This window comes from Hipposideros armiger, unplaced genomic scaffold (genome assembly GCF_001890085.2).
Source record: "Hipposideros armiger isolate ML-2016 unplaced genomic scaffold, ASM189008v1 scaffold_516, whole genome shotgun sequence".
NCBI lineage: Eukaryota > Metazoa > Chordata > Mammalia > Chiroptera > Hipposideridae > Hipposideros > Hipposideros armiger.
The window spans coordinates 997,164-1,018,396 of record NW_017731866.1 but is presented as its reverse complement, the minus strand read 5'-3'; the positions used below and the strand labels follow the sequence as shown (position 1 = coordinate 1,018,396).

The following is a 21,233-nucleotide window of genomic DNA, read 5'->3' as shown; positions in this document are numbered from 1 at the left end:
TAATTCTGCATTTAACTCAATCAAAACATCTGCAAGAGTAATGCAAACAATCGCAGAGCAGCTTGAGAACAAACTAATCAAATTCTGGGCATTCTTACTATGAGCCCATATCTACACAAGAGCCGCTACATGAGTCATTCCCACTATCTGCAGTTTCACTTTCCCCCACTTAAATTTGAATAATCAGAGTGACCTGAGACTCAAAGGAAGGCAACAGAGAATAGCATTCTGTTCTGACCTTCACAATCCAAAGCCATGAAAACAATGAAATTTCTTTTAAACTATTTGATGTTGGAGAGGAAAGGGCTAATTTTCTGGCTGCTAATGGAAACATGAATTTTTCATCTTTAACAATATTTGCCTTCATTTCCCAACTCTGAAAGAGTTATGCTTTGATATTCCTCTAGTTTCTATTTATAGAGTAATTTTGTAATGGCCTACCTCTTGTAAATATCAATTTTCAGCGATCATACTATAGCAAATAGTGCTAGTTCTTCTCCAGTCCTTCCCCTTTTCATAGGCTTCCCCTTGATTCACAGTAATAACAATTTTAGCTCAGTACATGCAAGCTCAGGAAAATGACTACATTCCCCAGCCCCACCTTGGCTACTAGGTATGGTCATATTCCTCAGTTCCGGCCTACAGGATATAAGCAGAAGTGTCACTGCAAGCTTCTGGGAATTTTCCTTAAGAGACTGGCACTTTACTTTTACTTGTTTTTATTGATTTTTTTTTCTTTTACTGCTGACAGGAACTTGGGTATTACAGATGGACAGGGAGCAGCCCTCTTGAGCCATTATATGACCTTGGATATGAAGGTTTTGGAAAATGGAACAAGAAGGAAGAAGCCTGAATATCCAACACCACGAAATGAAATCCTACTAAAGGACCATGCACCTACAGATTTGTTTGCTAAGAGATCAATTTCTATGTTGTTTAAACCACTGTCATTTTGGATATTTGTCACTCTAAGATGAGCTTAATCATAACTAAGATAGTACACATAACTGACAAGAAAGCTGCTAGGGCAATATCTTATTCATTGAACCCGGAACATCATCAAATATAAGAAGCACCCTAATTTCAGTGGGTAAAAAAAATTGAAGAAAATGTGCATCTAGAAGTTGGTGATCTGTGATATTTCCTAAAATGAGTTTCTTAGAACACTATTTTTGAGGTATTGTAATAGATAATTACAAAAGGAAGAGTTAATTTATCAGAGTTCTGAGAAACACTGGTTTTGAAAATTAAATAGATTTTTGTCCTCACTGCAATATTTTTCATAAACTACCTAAGTGTTGTGCAGCAATAAGAAATGAAAATAATGTTCATGATTTTAAATGTCCATAACCCATTGCAAAGTGTTTTATTATTTTCTCTCACATAATTTTTATTGTGAAGCAAATCAAAGGACTAGTGTTTCATGGAATAGACTTTGGGAAAAATCATAGTATGCACCTTATACGAGTAGACCCAGGCTTGGGGAGGCCAGAGAGTAGATGCCTGTTATATCAACACACCAAATCACCTCAGGAATTGACTTAGCCCCAAATATATGTTGATAGCCAGAGGGAAAATGAATTTTCACATTTCTTTTTTGAAGATTTGTCTTGTGGTGATGAATTCAGCCCCACGGTGTTGTTCAAGTCATGTTCAGTTATATCACAGTGTTATGCATCAAACTGTGACTAAGTATAAAAAATGAAACAGAAAACTCAGAAATTGATTTGAGAGGTAAGACATTCATTATGCCACAAGTTCAGCAAAGTAAAGAGTGAGGCCGGGTGTACATTTTTTTTTTTAAAGTTTACAAAGGGTGTGGGGTTGCATTCTGAGAAGGAGGAAAAGAAATAGAGAGATAGAAGTAAATGCGTTGGTGCTCTTTGAAATTTAAAACTCTTAATTCAGAGACAGCAAGGTTGTCTGGCATCCTATTCTGTCCCTGGATCTTCACCTACACAGGAGAGAAGATTCTGAGGTGAGCTGAGGGAAATACATACTTAAAAATACTCTGCCGTGACACTTACTGTATTTTATAAAATTATTATAAAAACCTGATGCCGTTTTCCTTATGTTGTGTATGTGGGAGCTAAACATCAATTTTATAGGAAAAAGTCATTTTTGTTCAATATTATATGAAGACCGTAACTATATAACAATGTGTTTCACTTTTCTAGTCAGTGTCTTAGTTTCTATAGAAGCTTCTGTTTACACAGGTGATAAACATTGGAATCAAGTAGAAGATGTTTGTTCAGGCAGGGTTATTCCTAATCAAATAAAAAATAACCTGTGAGGCATAAAATCTAAACTTGGTAATAATTCACTTTGATTTTTTCCAAAGGTACTTCTCATCCCTCAGTTTTTGCTATCATTGAAATATATTTCAGAAAGAAAAAAAACAAGTTCTTCCTATTATAAGTAATGGCTAGAAAATAAACCAAATCAAATACTATGTTATTTAAACAATGATAACATATCCAGATTATTAAATTTTTTATTTTTACTTTTCACCTTAATGATCGATGGCTTTAAAAGTTATTATATAACACATACAATATTATTTTACTTTATCTTCCAACAAACCATAGGAAGAAAAACATTTTCCTTTGTTAGTAATACTAACTAAAACAAACTAAAGCCATGTATATTTAGTGACTGGGAAAAGATGTACTAGTAAGGTATGAGATTGACAAAAAAAATTTAGAACATTTTTACATACATCAATCTCATGCAATATACTATAATACAGCTACAGGTTTTAAATGTTATTCCAGGCTTATTAATGTTCTAAGTTTCCAAATAGTTTCTCCTCAGATATGATACTTATCTGTAATAGCTTTTGTTAACTTTATTGTTCTCCCTGGGGAATCAACAACAAAACTATTTTAAAAAATTTTAACTGAGCTGAGTATAGAAATAACTCTTAATTTCCCCCATTTGTGTTTGCAAATTGAATGTTTCATTCAAAATATTTGTAATATTTATAATAGGATATAACACAGTGAAGCTTTTTGAAGTTATTTCCCAAATTCAAAAGCACTTGAACAGTATGTCTTGGAAAACAATCAGGTAGAGTTGTTAATTAAATTAGATTTGATTTGATATGATTCGATTTGATTTAGGAGCATAGATAGTAGAACTTTCAAATTTACCAGAAATATGTAAACTCCATCAGGGCCAATAAATGCAGAGCTACACCTTTCCTTATGAAATGAAATGCTGTAAATGATGACGTTTTGGATAATTTAGTCCTTACAGAATTGACCTGTTTCAGAACTCTGCTATTTTCCCAAAGTTAATCCAGGGAGAAGGAACAACTTTATATATTATGTAATAAGATTTTTTTAATGCTTTACTATAGTCTAAGTACTATTCTAAGCACTTCTCATTCAGCATCATGTGGACTTCTTACAACCCTATCAACTAGGCACTACAGCTATTACCATTTCACAGTGAAGAAAACTGAGGAAATAGGTAGTGAAGCTAGGCTGACCCATGCTCATGTCCATCACTGTATGTGGAATGGTGCCACATGGGTAAACTCGCTGGCCTACACATGCCTATTAATAGACTTCAACTGTGTTATTTCTGCTGGCTCAAAGGAATTTCAGTCAATGTCAGTTTGCATACAGTCATAACTTGTTGTCTTTCTCATTTTCTTTCTGAGACACTGAGAAGATCCTATTTTTTCCTAAATATCCTTCTTCCTCCAGCACCCTTATTTCAATATTTTAGCTTAAGTTAGTATTTCCTAAAGTGTACTCTGGGGAGCCAAATCCTGAGGAATATTAACAATCATTAATAATAATAATAATAATAATAATAATAATAAGAAGAAGAAGAAGAAGAAGAAGAAGAAGAAGAAGAAGAAGAAGAAGGAGAAGAAGGAGTCCTCTCATGAATTTAGGAGACACTAGCTGAAAAAATATTAATGGAATAATGGTTCTTAGTGTGTTCAATAAACTAATGAATAGTGTGAATCTTCAGAAGGAAGTATAATGCACCATTTTAGACATTTATTTGACCATGGATGAGACACCTTTATTCACAATCTTGTAAGACTGGAAGTCCGTGAAACAAAAGTTGAGAAATATTGAAACAAGGTTTAAACCATACCATTACCTGTTTTGTACAATAAGAAGACAAAAGGCTCAATGAGCAGAATTTAAAGTTCTGTGGGGAACTATAGCTCTTCGAAGGCCAGCTCCCAATCAACCCCTTTGTGAGTCTATCCATACAACGTGCCAAGTTTCAATGTACTGACAGAGAATGGTTGATTCATCTAATCATTCTTAACATTTTTAGTGTAGAATGATTTGGAGCAAGAGCTGTACAATCAAGGCATGACTTTGAACAATCTCAAGATAACACTTTCAGGAAAAAGCTAAGCATGAATTGATCAGCAGCATAAGACATAATCCTACAGTGGGGAAAGTGAGTCTTTGCACACAGCAAAAAGCTACAGGGCCTAGGCATGGCATCTCTCACCTTCTTTCTTTCTCCTTTTTATTTCCTTTCATCTACTCTGCTTGTACCCAGAGAAAACAATACGTTTATATTTCCTTTTGCCTGTCCTCATTTAGGATTGCTAACCAGGGAGGCTCCCCCAAATCCTCAAGTTACTTTTCCAATCCTCCACTATCAACTTATTACTATTCCTCATTGTTATTAACGATACATTACAAAAATTCATTTGAATTAAACAAATTCATATAGGTTAAGCAGACTTCTCATATTCAAATGATGATGGAACTCTTTATACAACACCTACCGATTTTCCTCTGACTCATCCTCAGCAGACACCTTCTGTGAATAGTGAGTTAAGCCAAGGAATGTAGCCAGGAATCCAGCCAGGGAAGAGAAAAGCATCGCCCAGGAACCAGGGACAACTCATGGCTCACCTTCTCCACCCAGGATAAAGAATTTTGTGAAGCCTAAGATGCATCTAGGTAATGTGGTCAAGGGAGATGTTTTGGGATGGGGATGCAGTGGAGTTTCTTAGCAAAATCAGTATCACCATTGGCAACTGCCTACCCTATCTGTACACAGAGACCACCCTGCATTGAAAATTGTATTAAAAAATTGAGGGAAAGTGGGGTGGCGGGAGTTATCCAGAAACACACCCACAAAAAAATAATTTCTTTTCAATGTATCCAGAGGCAATTTACTGTATTGTGATATTTTCTATGTAGTCACCAGGCTAAGAATTAACCTATTTTTTAGGTCTTCCTGTAGCTACCATTGCAGCTCAGTTCATATTAATCTCATGTTCTTCCTGGAAGCACTTATTATATTTCTAATTTTCTTATATCTGACCAGGTATTAGGACAATGCCAACACTTAGAAACTTTTGAAAGGCCCTTGATCCTCAAGCTACTGTGCCCTAGAAACAGGAAGCTATTTCCTTCTCTTACATCATAAGTGGATAATGGAACTCTAACAGATCAGCTGAATGTTCCTTATTGCTGGCTTTCTTGGAATTACTAGGCAACTGTATTATATTAATTCATAGCACTAGGTAATTTAAATTTTCCCAAAGTACTAATCATTAAGATTTTTCATTTAAATATCACCATAGAGATGTTTATGCAAATAAATCCCAGCAGCCAATAATGATTTAGAATTAGATTTCCTTTTCTATGCTATGGTGAGTGGTAACCTGGGAAAGAAATGAACCTCATTTTCTCTAGAATATAAAATATTCCAAGTTGCCAAAACTAAAATCTAAAAAGGAAATGTTAGAAATAATTCAGAGAAAATGTATATAGGCACCCAAATGAGTATTTGGCTGACTGGGACCCTCAATAAAAGCAAGAGAAAGACCAATCCTGATAAAAGGATACATATATTCTTTTCTTGAACAATTCTGCCTCTTTTTTTCCAGATGAGAACAAAAATGAAAAAAACAAAACAGCCAGAAAAAAAAAAAAAGAACTAAACTCTTCCAATTGGTCGTACAGTTAGATCACTAAAATCCATGAATCTGAGCCATACTTCTAAAGAGTTCATACCTTATTGATTATAGAAAAGATCCCAAAATATATCTAAACTGATCATTGTATAAAGTTAGCTCTGGTTCAAAGATAAAAGGGCTTTTTTGCTATTTTGAACCTGAATGGGCCACAGCTAACTTTTTCTACTAAAACTCCAAGGACTATTTTTAGGGGACGGATCTTTTAAGATGTCTAGGCTCTGTAATTTAAGTAATTTTGTGGTGGCTTTTCACTTCTCTCAGTCTCAATATGACTTAACCTCTCTTCATTGCAATTTTCTTGTCTTTAAAATGTGGATAATTACAGTACCCACTACATCAAGCTGCTGTGGGAATTAGATGAGATGATGTATGAAAGTGCTTATAAGAGTGCTTAACACACAGCCACTCAATAAATGGCAGCCATTATTATCTTTTCTGATACTAGTTATAATTTAGAAGGCCCTACTACTGGAATTTGAATTGGAATAACTGAGGGGATTACATCTCTCAAAAAGCAAAGCACATTAAATGTTTAATGAGAAACCTGTGGATTTTCAACTTATCAGGAGCAAACAATAGCTCTGCTTGCTCTGAGATGCTGAGAGCTTCCAGGCAGCCAGAACCTGATATCTTCATTGCAGAGTGAAGAGGCTGCACTCTAGCAGCCTGAGAGCCCAGTTCTGCCCTGTGCATTTGTTAAAGGGTTTTGACTACAATCAACATCTCAACTGGAAAGTGTGTGTGCCTGAGAGACTCCACACATCTTGGGTGGTAAAACTGAAGCTCGAAGAGTTAGAGCTCTGTGATAACTATAGGGGTAGAAGCCTCTTCATGCAAGATACCTATTCTCAGATGATAACAGCTCTTAAAGATGACATGGAAAACCAATACAATAGTGCAAAAGATACTAGGAAATGTAGCAATATCACAATGGAATTTGCCAGGCATTCAGGCAAAATTTGAAGATGTTCTTTAATGAAAATTTTGAGGATAAAACTTTATTAATCATCATATCATATATGTCTGCAGTTAATGGCATTTATTTTATCCTCATGTGATTTGATAATGGGCATTCCAAGAGACACCAAAACTCTTGTTTTGATGAATTCACAAAATAATTGTGCTTACTATCAAAAAGAAAAATAAGGACAACTAATGACTAAGTTAAGCATTGGGTCACTGAACAGCCAATGATTGGAAACATGAATTTCTACAAAATTATTAGCAATGTAAATGAACACAATTGTTCTTAAAAATAGGAAATTATATCTGACATTAGTGAACTTTCAAAGTCTACATGAAATTTTGAAGGATATGACAATGAATTTTTTTATTTATGTGATAAAATTACAACTCTGAAAGCTCAAAACTCACTATTTGAGTTATGTAAAATAGCTTTAAATACACATATGAACACGCCTATACAAACACACACACATTAATGAGTCAAACAGAGAAAACACTTACTGTCATTTCATTCATGCTTAGAAGCATGGGGCTGGGTGGCAAGGTGCCAAGGCGATATTTGAAACCTTCTTCTAAAGTCATTCCCCAGAATTGACTGTAGTTCTGAGCTGTCCATCTATCTTACAAATGAAAGAAAAAATATATATACAGGTTATGTAATATCATCTTTATAAATACATGTTTATATTTCTGACATTATACAGAAGCAACTCTCACAAAATTTAAACTATAATTGCAAGCTAGACATTCTGTCTATAAGTGATGCATTATTGATTATTCTAGCAGTGAAGCATATGAGATACTCTTCCTAAATGAGGTCTATTTAAATTATTGTAATAACTCATATGAGGAACCTGAGGCTATATCAATATAGACTAAATTTAAAAATATGAAATCTTTACATACTGTAATGGGATTAAGTGGTAATAAGGCGAATATCTGCAATTTATTTTAAATGTCACTAAATGCATTATTAAAGAAACTTGAAGGTACAGAATCATACTTATAGATTTAATAGGGTAATATGTTTTGTTTATGATTTTGATTTGAAAAGATGTTAACGTAAAAAGAAGTATTCATGAAATATTGAGAATAAAATAGGTATATTTTCAAAGATTACATCAGTGCTAATTAATTGTATTAAAATGTATTGAAATATTTTATATAAATATTAAAATATTCTATATGTTAGTGAGTTAACTTTTGCTAAGTATATAATAATCTTAGTTATTAATAATTAATATAATATAAATTCAATTGATGTGAAATTAGATAACAAAAAAGGTACATATATTTCTGGAGATATTCTGTGCCCCTATATAGTAAAAGGTTTGTTTTCAAAATCTAATATTGAAATTTGAAGATAACAAAATTTCCATGAGATGATAGGCAATGAAAAATGAGAAAGATGATACATCAAAAGTACAACTAAACTATAGAAGAGCTATCACTGAGAATCACCTGAAGTCTAGCTGAACAGAAGCCTTATAACTAAGGACATGTAGAAGAGGCCATCTCGGGGCTGGTAGGAGGGTCAGAGACTCAGAATGGGCTGATCCCAAACCCACATGTGGCAATTAAAAATCAGGAGTAATATCTCACCTTGGAAATGCCCTGAGGAGTGAGGGACCCCCAGCCTATGGTTCCAGTGCTGGGAAGAGAAGTTCCCTCATCTCTGGCTGTGAAAACCAGTGGAGATTGTGGCTGAGTGAGACAGAGGATGGCTAGATCTCCAGGTGCTCCTCTTAAAATGCCCATGCATAGAGTTCCTCACTGACAAGACTCACTCGCTCTGAGATTCAGCACTGGGGCAGCAGTACAAAGGGTGCCAGGGTCATATGGGGATAAACTAAATTTTCTGGCTTCAGGGTGAGGGCTGGAGGGTCAGAGTTCTCCCAGACAGAAGTACCGGCAGAAGTCAATGTTCCTTTGTTGATCCCTTGTCCCACCCAGTCCACAGGTACAAGCAGGCACCATATCTGAGTCTCCATCAACCTGATTAACACCGATTATTCACCCTGCCCACGTGATTTCCCAAGACCCTGCCCAATCCAACTTGTGAGCTTACCCAAGCTGCTTTCAATGGCTTTTCCATACAAACAGTCTGTCTTGACTTATGCTACAGACTTTTCTAAAATGTCTCAAAGGTTCAAAAATCTCAAAAAATTAGCATCAGGCCTCAGTGTGCCCCATACCTCTTGCTAAGCAGCTGCAAACCTGATACTACCAGCAGCCAGTCTCAGTATGCATCTTAGCTTCTATCAGATACCTCTAAGCCCAGCACAAGTAGCAACCATCTGCAGATCACTTTGCAGCTCATACCAACTGGTAGGGAACTTGCAGTGGCTGACCTTGGCCTGCACCAGAGCTCCTCCCAAGAGGCCTTAGAACCAACACACCCAGTGGCTGGCTTCAGACGACACCAAAACACCAACCTCCACAAATGACACACCCAAAGTGCAGATGGCAGGCCCCACAGCCCCAGTAAAGTGAATCCTGCTCCATACGGTCAGCCCCTGCAGAACAGCTTCTCCACTATAGTCATGGCCAGTCCTCACAACCAAGCAGCCTGAAAGTCTATTCCTCCCTTTGATGTGCCAACAGCAATCAAGGCTCAACTACAATAGTAGAGAACACACAACCCACACAGGGGACACGCATGGAGCACCCAGCTCAGGTGACCAGGGAGACTGTGCTACTGGGCCCCACAGAACACCTACTACATAAGGCTACTCTACCAAGACCAAGAGATATAGCAGCTCTACCTAACATGTAGAAACAAAAACAGAGAAGCAGCCAAAATGAGGAGGCAAATAAATATGTCCTAAATAAGAGAATGGAACAAAGTTCCAGGAAAAAGAACCAATTAAAATGAAGACAAGCAATCTACCAGGTGCAGAGTTCAAAATGCCGATAATAAGGATGCTCAATAATCTCAGGGAGAACTTCAACAAAAAGATAGCAAACATAAAAATGGAGACAGAAAACATAAAAAAGAACCAGTCAGATATGAGGAATACAATAACTGAAATAATGAATATATTAGAGGAAATCAACACTAGATTAGATGAAGCAGAGGATCGAGTCAACAATTTGGAAGATAAAGTAGCACAAAACAGCCAATCAGAACAGCAAAAAGAAAAACAAATTCAAACAATGAGGATAGTTGAAGGGCCTCTGGGACAACATCAAGTGTACCACCATTCACATCATAGGGGTATCAGAATAAGAGAAATAGTAAGGAATTGAAAGCTTATTTGAAGAAATAATGACAGAACACTTCCCTAACTTGGTAAAGGAAGTAGACATATAAGCCCTGGAAGTGCAGAGTCCCAAACAAGATGAACCCAAAGAGGCCCACACCAAGACACATCATAACTAAAATGCCAAAGGTTAAAGACAAAGAAAGAGTCTTAAAAGCAGCAAGAGAAAAGCAGTTAGTTATCTACAAAGGAGTTCCCATAAGACTATCAGCTGATTTCTCCACAGTAACTTCACAGGCCTGAAGGAATTGACATGAAATATTCAAAGTAATGAAAAGGACCTACAACCAAGATTATTCTACCCAGCAAAACTATCGTTTAGAATTGAAAAAGATACAAAGAGCTCCCCAGACAAAAAAAAAACAAAAACAAAAAACAAAAAAACTAAAGAAGTTCATCACCATCAAACCAGCATTACAAGAAATGGTAAAGGGACTTCTTTAAGAAGGAAAAACAATAAAAAATATAAATAATAAAATGGCAATAACTACATATTTATCAAGAATTACTTTAAATGTAAATTGATTAAATGCTCCAATCAAAAAACATAGTGTGGCTGAATGGATAAAAAAAGAAATCCCTTACATATGCTATCTACAAGAGACTCACTTCAGATCAAAAGACACACACAGGTTGAAAGGATAGGGATGGAAAACGGTATTTCATGAGGGGAAAAACAAACAAACAAAAAAACAACCGGTGTAGCAATACTTATACCAGGCAAAACAAAGGCTATAACAAGAGACAAAGAAGGACCCAGTAATTCCACTTCTGGGTATTTATCCAAAGAAACCCAAAACACTAATTTTAAAAGACATGTGCATCTATATGTTCATTGCAGCATTATTTTCAATTACCAAGATATGGAAACATCTTAAGTGTCCATCAATAGATGTATGGATAAAGAAATGCTACATATATAAAATAGAATATTACTCAGCCATAAAAAAGAATGAAATCTTGCCATCTGCCACAACATGGATGGACCTAGAGGGCATTGTGCTGAGTGGAGTAAGTTAGACCAAGACAAATGCATATGATTTCATTTATATGTAAAAATTTTTTAAACAAAATAAATAAACAAAAAAACAACAACAAACTCATAGATACAGAGAACATTTTGATGGTTGCCACATGGGAAGAGGGTTGGGAGTATTGGTTAAAAAGGAAAAGAAATTAAGAAGTACAAATTGGTAGTTACAAACTAGTTATGGGGATATAAAGTATAGCATGGGGACTATAGTCAATAAAACTGTAATAATTGTGTATGGTGTCAGATGGGTACTAGATTTATTGGGGTGATCACTTTGTAAGTTATCTAAATGTCTAATCACTAAGTTGTATACCTGAAAGCAATATAATATTGTATGTTAACTGTAATTTTAAAAATTTAAAAATTATTTTTAAAAATGAAAGTAATTTAATCATTGCTTGTTTGAATTATCTACAAATTGAGGGCAATATATTTTCAGTACTGTACTTATATCTAAACTTTATCCTGTTATGTTTATTACCAATATTGTTTATAATGTGAGAGGCTAGTATAAATGAATGAAGATAAAACTCAATTTTCAATAATATGCCTAGCAAATTAATGCTTCTCCCTTAATTCATGAAACCTTAAGCAACTTTGAGCCATAATTTTAAAGTACAATCTCCATTACCCAAGGAATTTCAATAAAAAATACTCTGACTATATTAGATATTACAGCATTATTTAAGAAATTAACAGGACCAGACTTAGAAAATCATAACATCAGTAAAGTATGTTTTTGGTGCCTTATACTAGTAGTTTCCAAACATTTAGAAACATTTGTGGATCATTTAATGAATCAGTTAATTTAGTGAGCAGGGATCAGTATTTTAAAAAATAAAATAAAATATAGGAGAAATAATATGAAATATTAGTATATTGCACATAGTAAGGGTTAAGTTTATCTATAAATATATATGCATATATATTATATGTTTGTATATGTATATATAGTGTGTGTGTATATACAGGTGTGTACATGTGTGTGTGTACTAGGTCACAAAGTTAAATGTTATGTTTTAATGTGACTTATGCTCAAAAAATGTGAAAGGCAATATCCTACACCAATCTCTTTCGACCTGGACTTTTAATCCAATTGATCATTTACTGAACATTCTTAATTTATCTATCATATTGTCTCATAAACACTGAGAGCACTGAAATAATTTTTTTTACCCTCAGGGATCTCATACCTAAAAAAGAGTACAATGATAGAAATAACTTAGGTATGTGTCATTTGCTAGCAGTAGATCAAATTATGATCAGGGTAGAGAACTGCAACATAACTAACTCCCTGAAGGAGTTGGTACAGTTTTTTACAGAAGTTACTTTAGTGCTCAGTCTGGAAGGAGGAGAATGAGTTCGGTGGCCAGATGTGAAAGGAGAAAGCATTTATTCTAAATAAAGACAACTCTGGAGCAAAGCATGCAGGTTTGAAATTGGGTAGCACATTTGGGGAAAAGCAAATAAATTAACTGCTTATATTATGAGAGGGACTAGGGAGGCAAAGACTGGAAAAGGTGTAAAAGATGAGGCAATAAAGAGGCGTTTGGGCCAGATTGTTATTTATGCTAAGGAGTATAATTCTATTCTATAAACAATGGAGTATCACTGAGGATTTTTAAGAACATGAGCAGCAGAACCAAACTTTTGTTTTAGAAGGAGAACCGGGAAAGTATAAAGGATTGGTTGGAGTTTGGTCAGTCTGGAAACAGACAGAAGACCTGAGTCATTTCAAACTAGGCTTGATGAAGAAATACACTAGAATATAGCAAAGGAATAGAGGAAATAAATATTTAAAAGAAAATTTAAATGTGGGAGTTATAAGAGCCTAGTGACTGAGAGTGAACAGGAAAGAAGAATCAAACTAACTTCAAATTTTCTGGTTTGGTTGACCAGGTGGAGGGAAGGCCAGTAACCAAGGAGAAGTCAAAAGATTAATCTTTTCAGTGTGGGGTATGCTGATTTTGAAAAAAAAAAACAGTGAAAACATTCAGACCAATTTATCCAACAGACTAAATTTTGAGTTCATAAGAAAAATCAAGCTTAGAGAGGTGATAGATTAAAAATGGCCACAAATGTTTTGCAGCTCTTTCCGTCAAGAGGTGGAGTCTATTTCCGCAATCTTTGCATGTGGGCTTGGCCTAGTGCCTTACTTTGTCCAATAGAAAGCAAATTGTTGCCACGCAAATTTTAAGCTTAGGACTTAAGAGAGGCCCTTTCCAGCTTCCACTCCTGTCTTAGAAGACTGTCATTATGGGAAGAGGCTAAGGCTAGCCTGCTGCAGACACAGGGGCCCACCAATAACCAGCACCAACCACCAGACATGAGAGTGAGGCCATCTTAGAAAATTCAGCCCTAGTTGAGCCCCAGCTGTCTGTAAGTACATAGTAGCTTTAGGGGAGACCCGCATAAGTCTCAGCTAAGTCCACCCAAATGGCTGATGGGAACAAATGAAAAAGTTGTGGTTTTAAGTTGCTACATTCTGGAGTGGTATTTTTGTGCAGCATCAGACAACTGAAATGGTGGTCTATCTTCCTTTGTTCCACAAACTGGTTGGTTATTTCTTGTGCCACTAATTTGACACCTATATGCTGTCCTATCATTAGAAATCCTTTGATAAAGTATGGCATGTTGGCTACTCAGCTAGACTGAATTCCTTTAAGATAGAAATTATTTATTTATATTCTTAGCAGTGCCACAGAAGAAACATATTTTATTATTATTAATTGATTGCATTAAAAGTAATACAGGGAGGGCCGGCCGAGTGGCTCAGTTGGTTAAGAGCTCGCTCAAGAGTTTGAGCTCTGAGCAACAGCTGTTCGAGTCCCGGCCCGAGCTCAGCAGACGCTGAGCTGCCAACAGATGGCAGGATGGCCCAGCAAAAAAAAAAAAAAAACAGGGAATAAATAAGCCCTGAAGTAGGTTATGTAGAATGAATAAAGACATGGAGCTGAAACATTACCAAGATGCAAGAAATCAATGTTTTAAAGCAAAGGTTGTATATATTTGTATGTAGGCTATTTTTAAAAGCATTTAATAAATAATAAATGTTATGATGCTGTTTTCACACATGAAAACAATTTGAACTTGAGAAACAGAAAGTGTCTGAGAATCAGAACTTTCTTTGAAATTCAAGGACTTCCTCCCTCCTGTTTCCCCTGGTAATTAATTTCAGTTTTACTCTTTTCCTTCATAGCTCATTTCTTTTGCTTAACTTTTTTTTCCTTTGGTCTGTGCATGTTTCCTTTTGCTCCAACTATAATTCACTTTTTATTTTTTAAAGTCACCTGTGTGTGCTATTAAAAGGAAAAGTCCCTATCTCTTAAATAGTCCTACAGTTCTCTGATGTAAACAAAGGATGGAAAGAAAATTCTTCCTTTCAAAAAAGGCCACATTCCCAATAGCTTCTGTACACTTACATGTACTTTCTTTCCACATTGCTTTAGACTGTGGTTTTTCATGGGCTCTGGGGACAGTAGAAAGGTAGGCTGTTGATTATGGCTTCTTGGAAGTGTGTGCTTATAGGTCAAAATTTGAATCATTTTAGGAACCTAATTCAGATCATTTCTCATGATGACACACACTCCTCTGTTCTTTTAATGATTTAAATAGCACTTAGCCACAGAGAATTAGAATATGTTTTTCCGAGAACACTTAAAATATCATATTATTGCCTAAAACATTGATTAAACACATGCATGTGCGCACACGCACACACAGAGGCAGTGAGAATGGTTTAAGAATGTTAATGTAAACAAATATGACTTTCTATATTTCTTGTCTTCCAAGAAAATATTTTGGGTACATTGAAACACAGTGTCCCCATTGTGCTGGGAAACATATGTCTTAAGTGTGGAAGGAAATGATATTTCTAATTTTTAAAAATACATTTCAGGTTTATTTCACTTTTATGGTTGCTCGTAATAAATCTTATGTGAAATATTTTCCAAAATGTGGAAAATATTGTCAAGGGTGTACAGAGATTTGATCAATGGTGGTGGAAAAATCCTGAGGCAGACGCCAACCAGCCTATCCCTCTTCCTTTCAGTTCAGTCAAGAAAGCCAGTGTTAACACCTACATCTTAATTTCCTCTTTGTAAGTGGAGAAGCTACCTAATTAATTAATCTGCTGGAGAGCATCAAACCGTTATTTTTTTACATTTAAGTGCCAATCAGCCCTATCTTTAGTTTATTAGCAAAGTATCTCAACCTGTCTTTTGACTCAACTGTACGTGAAATTTGCTAGATATCAGCCATGTCAGTGAAATTGTCTAGATGGGCTGGTTATTTAGGAGATCATAAGATATAATACCACCTTCATAAGGCTAGGTTCTACCCAGGGAAGCTGAGCATGTGATTGGCTGGGTCAGGGCCGCAGCTGAGAAAAGATGGTAAGCATGAATAAATCAATTATGCCCACTTCCTGATTTTGCCTGAATACTTATCCAAACTGAAGTACCCTCCATCCCCACCCCACTCTCCTCATTCACACCATCAACACTGCTCCTTTCTAGACAATTTAAGGCCATGTTCTAGATTTCTTCTTCGTGCATTCTAATTTATAATTATTTAATATTCACCTCTGTGCATTCTGATTTTACATGCCTTTCTACCTCCCTTGCTATTTCTCTCCCACTCTTTCTTTTGAAATAATGACTATTTTTAGACGTAAATGATAGGACATACATTGTTTGGAACCTGAGGAGTAACTGGGAGTGCCAAAAAAAAAAAAAAAAGCCTAAAAAACAAGATTGCTCTCACCCATAGTCTCCTTTATTGACATGGTCAATTAATTCTGGTTCAACAAGGCACACATGCTGGGAACATTTCCATTGCTGTCCTGAGCATGTGCTGCAAAGATATAAAAATTACAAAAGTGACCTACCTGGCCTTTATGAAGTACTTTTACAAAATGAGTAACCAGAGTTGCAGACTGTTAAGGCATAAAACATATTTTGATTAATGTTAGTCATATGGCTATTCGATTTGGGGCAAAAATAAATCATAATACATGCATTAGCTACCACTCACTATGTTCTTATCTTCTATTCCAGGCAATTAATAAATGAAATAACTATGCTGAAGTTTGAAAACACAAGACAATTTAGACTTTAGATTCAATGTGTTTGTAATTGAAAACTTTCTACAGGATAATCCTTTTAAGGGAGCCTGTTTATATATATATATATATATATATATATATATATATATATATATATATATNTGTGTGTGTGTGTGTGTGTGTGTGTGTGTGTGTGTGTTCAAAGAAACACGATTTGCCTGTGGTATTTTAGAATGTTTATAATTAAGAGGTATATTTAATTCAGGCCTGCTGTACATTGTCATGGACATCAAACTCCGGCAATAAAATTGTATTCATGATTGGATTTTTCAACATGTATTAAAATTAAATATGCTTTTAAAAAGCTACAGATATGTGATATCTTATGACTTATGATTGTGTCTATCCATATTTAAATATATATTTTTTCACTTGTATGCCTTCTATTTGAAGAAAACACACACAGAACTCAGTTTTGTGCCGCTTAAATTCATTACCAGGAGTTGCAGTTTTCTTTAATTGCTGATCCTTCTTCATAATGTTGACCATCTCTGAAGCAACCTGTCAAATAGCATGTAAACAAATGAAAATTCTAAACTGAGTAATAAAGTGCATTAACACAACGAGTAATCTAAAATTGTGTTTATTTTTTCAGTTATGCAAAAATATGTGGTGTCACTGATGGAAATTCACATCTGGTTTGTGTCAAGGTTTATACATCGAGTTTTTCTGGGTTTATTCCATGCACTTTTATTTTTAAACTGCATGTTATGTTTCAACAGAGAGAATTTATAAAGAATAAAAACTAGATTACCAAAGAATTAGTCACGAACCACACTCAAAAAATAATGTGTTTAAGTAGGCAATAAAATAGCATTTGAATAAATGTATGGCATTTCTCATTTTAAGAAATCTAATCAAATCTCATAAGTGAATATGATTAATTACATATGACTAGAGTAAGGAGCTCAAAGTTTTGAACATAATATGGAGCTATTTCATTGAATTCACCTAACAAAGATAAATTCTATTTATTTTTTCAGGATTTAGATCAGGGGGAAAATTTATGACACCAACAAAATTGTAGCCATTTGTGGTCCAGACCCAAATCTTTCTCAACTATTAACTGAAATTAGTTGTTAACTAGTTTACCAGATTATATAAACTACTCAGAATAGATAAATGGTGAGTTATTGTATTATGAAAGTCATGAGTAAGACATTGTGAAAATAGTACCCTGGCTACCAATTAAACCCCCTTTGAAATATAATTTGCATAAATTTAAAATTCATGCTGAATTAGGAAAGTAGCGAAATTCACTACTTAGTCATGGGAAAATTTTTTGACAGAAACTTGTAATTGATGAATCACATCAATGGTCCCTAATTAAACAAAATGAATTCTAACTTTTTAGTCATTCAATCATAGGGAAAAATCTACATGTTCAGAAAGCATTCCAAGGGACCTGGTGTAAATGCCAGATACAATGTCACAAAAGCCACTTATGGAATTAGCTATGCTCTGGTTTTTCAAAAATTGTTTCATAGGAAACATTTCACAATTGCTCCTCTTCAGCATGTATTATGTTTTCACAGTTCTATATTTTGCTTCATAACTCTAAAACCTCTATGTATTTGTGTCTATTCACCTCCCTCATATGGATTTTTGGGATTCCACATAAGAGGGACAGAAACCACCTCTCTCCTGGACCACAAGCTTCTCGATCTAGCAAACTCAAGAGACGGGAAAGATTCGACTTTAAAATCAAGTTTAGAGTTTTCATTACTACCCAGGATTAGATGCTTTTAATAAATGAATTTATACATTTGTAACCTGAAGAGACCCTAGAACTTTTTAATACTTAGGAGCAACAGAAAATCCATGCAACAATTCAAGTTTTTATTCAAAGTCAAGGGAAGCATTTCCCTGACTAGTTTTAAAGGGAGAGTGAAGACAAACATCAAGGCTGATTTTTAGCCATCCCCCATGTATCTTGCTTGTTCAAAAGAGTTACATAGATAAAGGAAATAGAAATCACAAAGATCCTAAGGAACAAGACTGTCCCACCTCGGACCTGTACTCCAGCTAATAATTTTGGAGTCAAGAGAATGCTATCACCAGGCCTACCCAAAATCATCAGTAGTAAATCAAAAGTTCCATTTCTTGGTCATCCTTCCTTAATATCAAGTCAGAGTTGACTATGAGAAACTGTGTTTGCTGTAATCTCACTTGAACAAAAACCATAATCAGTTGATCCGAGCTTGATCAAGGTGCTGACAAAGTGCATAATCAGCTTCTACACAGAGACATAGCCTACTCCTTTCCTATACTGCTTCTCAACTCTGTTGTCCCCCATTCCTTACACAGCATTTGCAGAGATACTTTAAAATATATATGGTGTCACTCCTTGCTTAAAATCCTCAAGTTATTCCCCATCAAATTTAGAATACAACCAAACTTCTTACAGTGACCTATAAGACCTTACCCAACGTGTCTCTGCCCTAATTTCTGCCTGCATCACTTTTGTTGTGCTGACTGGGGTGTGGTTCCTAGAAAAATGAAGGATTACCATGATAGTAGTGAGGATGGGGAGAAGTGGTGGACATAATTTGGAGGTAAAGCAAAGGGAGCTTGTTCATGGATTGAGTTTTGGGAATGAGGAAAAAGAGGAATCAAGGATGTCTAACTAGGATTTTGGCTTGAGCAATGGGGGGACAGTGAAGGTATTACTGACATAAGAAATAGGGTTGTGGCAAAAACATCAACAGTTCTACTTTGTGTATTTCAGATTTAGATGAACTCTAGGTTAGCCATCCTAATGGAGAATGTCAAATAGAGTAGTTTATGAAAACCCAGAGTTGAGTCAAGGCTGAAGTGTGAGTTTGAGACATCAACATACATATTTTGTTAAAGCCTTAAGACTAAATAAAAGTCCATTTGAGAAAGTGTATATAGGTAAGAGGAAAAGGTCCAGGATTGAGTTCAAAACACTCCAGCCAACAGACATTCAGAAGAGAAAACTGGGAAGGAGTGGCTTGTGAGGAGATAGAGGATTCAGGAGGTTTTATCTTGGAAAGCAAGAGAAGAAAGAATTTTATATAAGCATAAGTGGTCACCTGTGTAGATTACTGCTAGGAGATCAAGAAAAGGGGCACAGACATCTGAATATTGCTTTTGGTAATACGAAAGTGATCAATACCCCTGCTAAGAGAGATTTCAATGAAATATCAGGGAATGACATCGTGTAGGAACAGGTTGATGAGAGACATGGAAGTCAGGAAGCAAAATGTTTCTTTCAAATATTTTGCCATTGAAATAATTAAGGAGATGAGATAGTAGCTGGCTAAGGACATGGAGTCAAGGGAAGGCTTTTTCAAAGTTGGAAGCTATGAAAACAGTTTTTGTAAATTGATTGTTTATCAGGAAAGAAGGGGGAAAATGATGCTTTAGGAGAGAGGGAGAGAGGGGAAGAAAGGGAGAGAGAGAGAGAGAGAGAGAGAGAGAGAGAGGGAGAGAAAGAGAGAGAGAGAGAGAGGGAGAAAAGGAGAGGAAGGGAGGGAGAGAGATGGTTTTAAGGGTGAAGATCTTGAAAAAGACGAGAATATGAAATTCAGAGGTCAAGAGGAGGAATTGACTCAAGATAAGCAGTAACCCAGATGGAGTTAGGTTGAAGGTTAGGATTATGGAGAGATGAGAGAGTTCCTGGTGGCTTTATTTTCTCAATGAAATATGTATGAAACATCTCAGAGTGAGTTAATCAAATTGGTTACACATACTGCATCTCAATGACAACAGAAAAAGTAATGACTGTTGAAATTAAGGGAGTTTTGCAACATTAACAGTAACCAATATAAAATATTTGGAGAGTGAAATAGTTGGTTTATGGGAGCAAAGATGATAATAAGATGTCTGTAATTTGTTTTAAAATACTTCAGCATAATGTGTTATAATATCTGTGCTGGACCACACTTGACTTTAGGGAAGGCAGTCACTAGCTCTAATCAGGATTCCATATCCCAGCAGTGGTCAGCAGCATACTTTCTGAAAGGCCAGATTCCAGGGTAGCTGCTGCAAGTGCCTCAGTTATCCATCTTTTGATAAACACTAGAGTGTCAGTGTAATGCATGTCAGAAATGAGCTTATATTGGTAAAATCAGTGGCTTGTTATTCAGCATAATGGATATAAGTAATCAGCTCTTACTGGTTAAATTACTGTTACTCAATTTATGTAGATGAGATAAAATATTTTAAAGTTACACCCACTCCTATACCTCACAATTTTTATGTATCCCTTAAAGTTAAAAGCTTAACTCTTAGACCATGTGTCTTAGAACTGGTCTCTAAAAGCTTCTGTGTTCAGCCACTGGTAGGGGGATTTCTCATTCCCTGATACCCACTGTAAGGGTAACAGAGTCCTATGTATATAATATTATCACATGTCCCTCCAATAAATGTTTCATGCAATTTAGATGTGGGAATATGTAAAGGACAGGGACTTGAGACTTCATAAAGCTTACAGCCATTGTATGAATTGACTTATGCCTCCTTACCAATACATATTTTTGTAACTATCAGTATGTATGGCAGAATTTGGACTGTGACTTATCTTCATTATAATGTGGTTAAGGAGGTTGTGAAGGAGTCAATAACCCTCATCCAATTCAACTGTGTCAGTGGCTTACTACATTTTTACCAACGCTAACATGAGTTGAGTGTAATCAAATTAGTTGAGGTCTGTTCACAACAGATGGTACACTAGACTCTTTTTTCTTAAGATAAGATTCTGTCTGGAAAATCTACTCTGCTTCTGTTTCAAACTCTATTACATGTTTTCTGTATCTGACATTTGAAATCCTCCACTGACTAGAAGTTACCATCAGGGAATGGGAGGGAAAACAAAACAGAAGGAAGATATTTACCGATAAGCCCTAC

The 21,233-nt window shown here is 35.5% G+C and overlaps 1 protein-coding gene across 1 annotated transcript in view; it reads right to left on the bottom strand.

Moving 5' to 3' along the window:
* Nucleotides 1-21,233, bottom strand: part of TINAG (tubulointerstitial nephritis antigen) — a 75,771-nt gene that overhangs the window by 51,679 nt on the left and 2,859 nt on the right. Inside the window, exons 2-4 of the mRNA XM_019668090.1 lie at nucleotides 16,799-16,862; nucleotides 16,001-16,090; nucleotides 7,442-7,556 (exon numbers count right to left, since the gene is read on the bottom strand). Of these exons, the coding sequence (XP_019523635.1) occupies nucleotides 7,442-7,556; nucleotides 16,001-16,090; nucleotides 16,799-16,862 (269 nt within the window). The remainder of the gene's footprint in view (nucleotides 1-7,441; nucleotides 7,557-16,000; nucleotides 16,091-16,798; nucleotides 16,863-21,233) is intronic.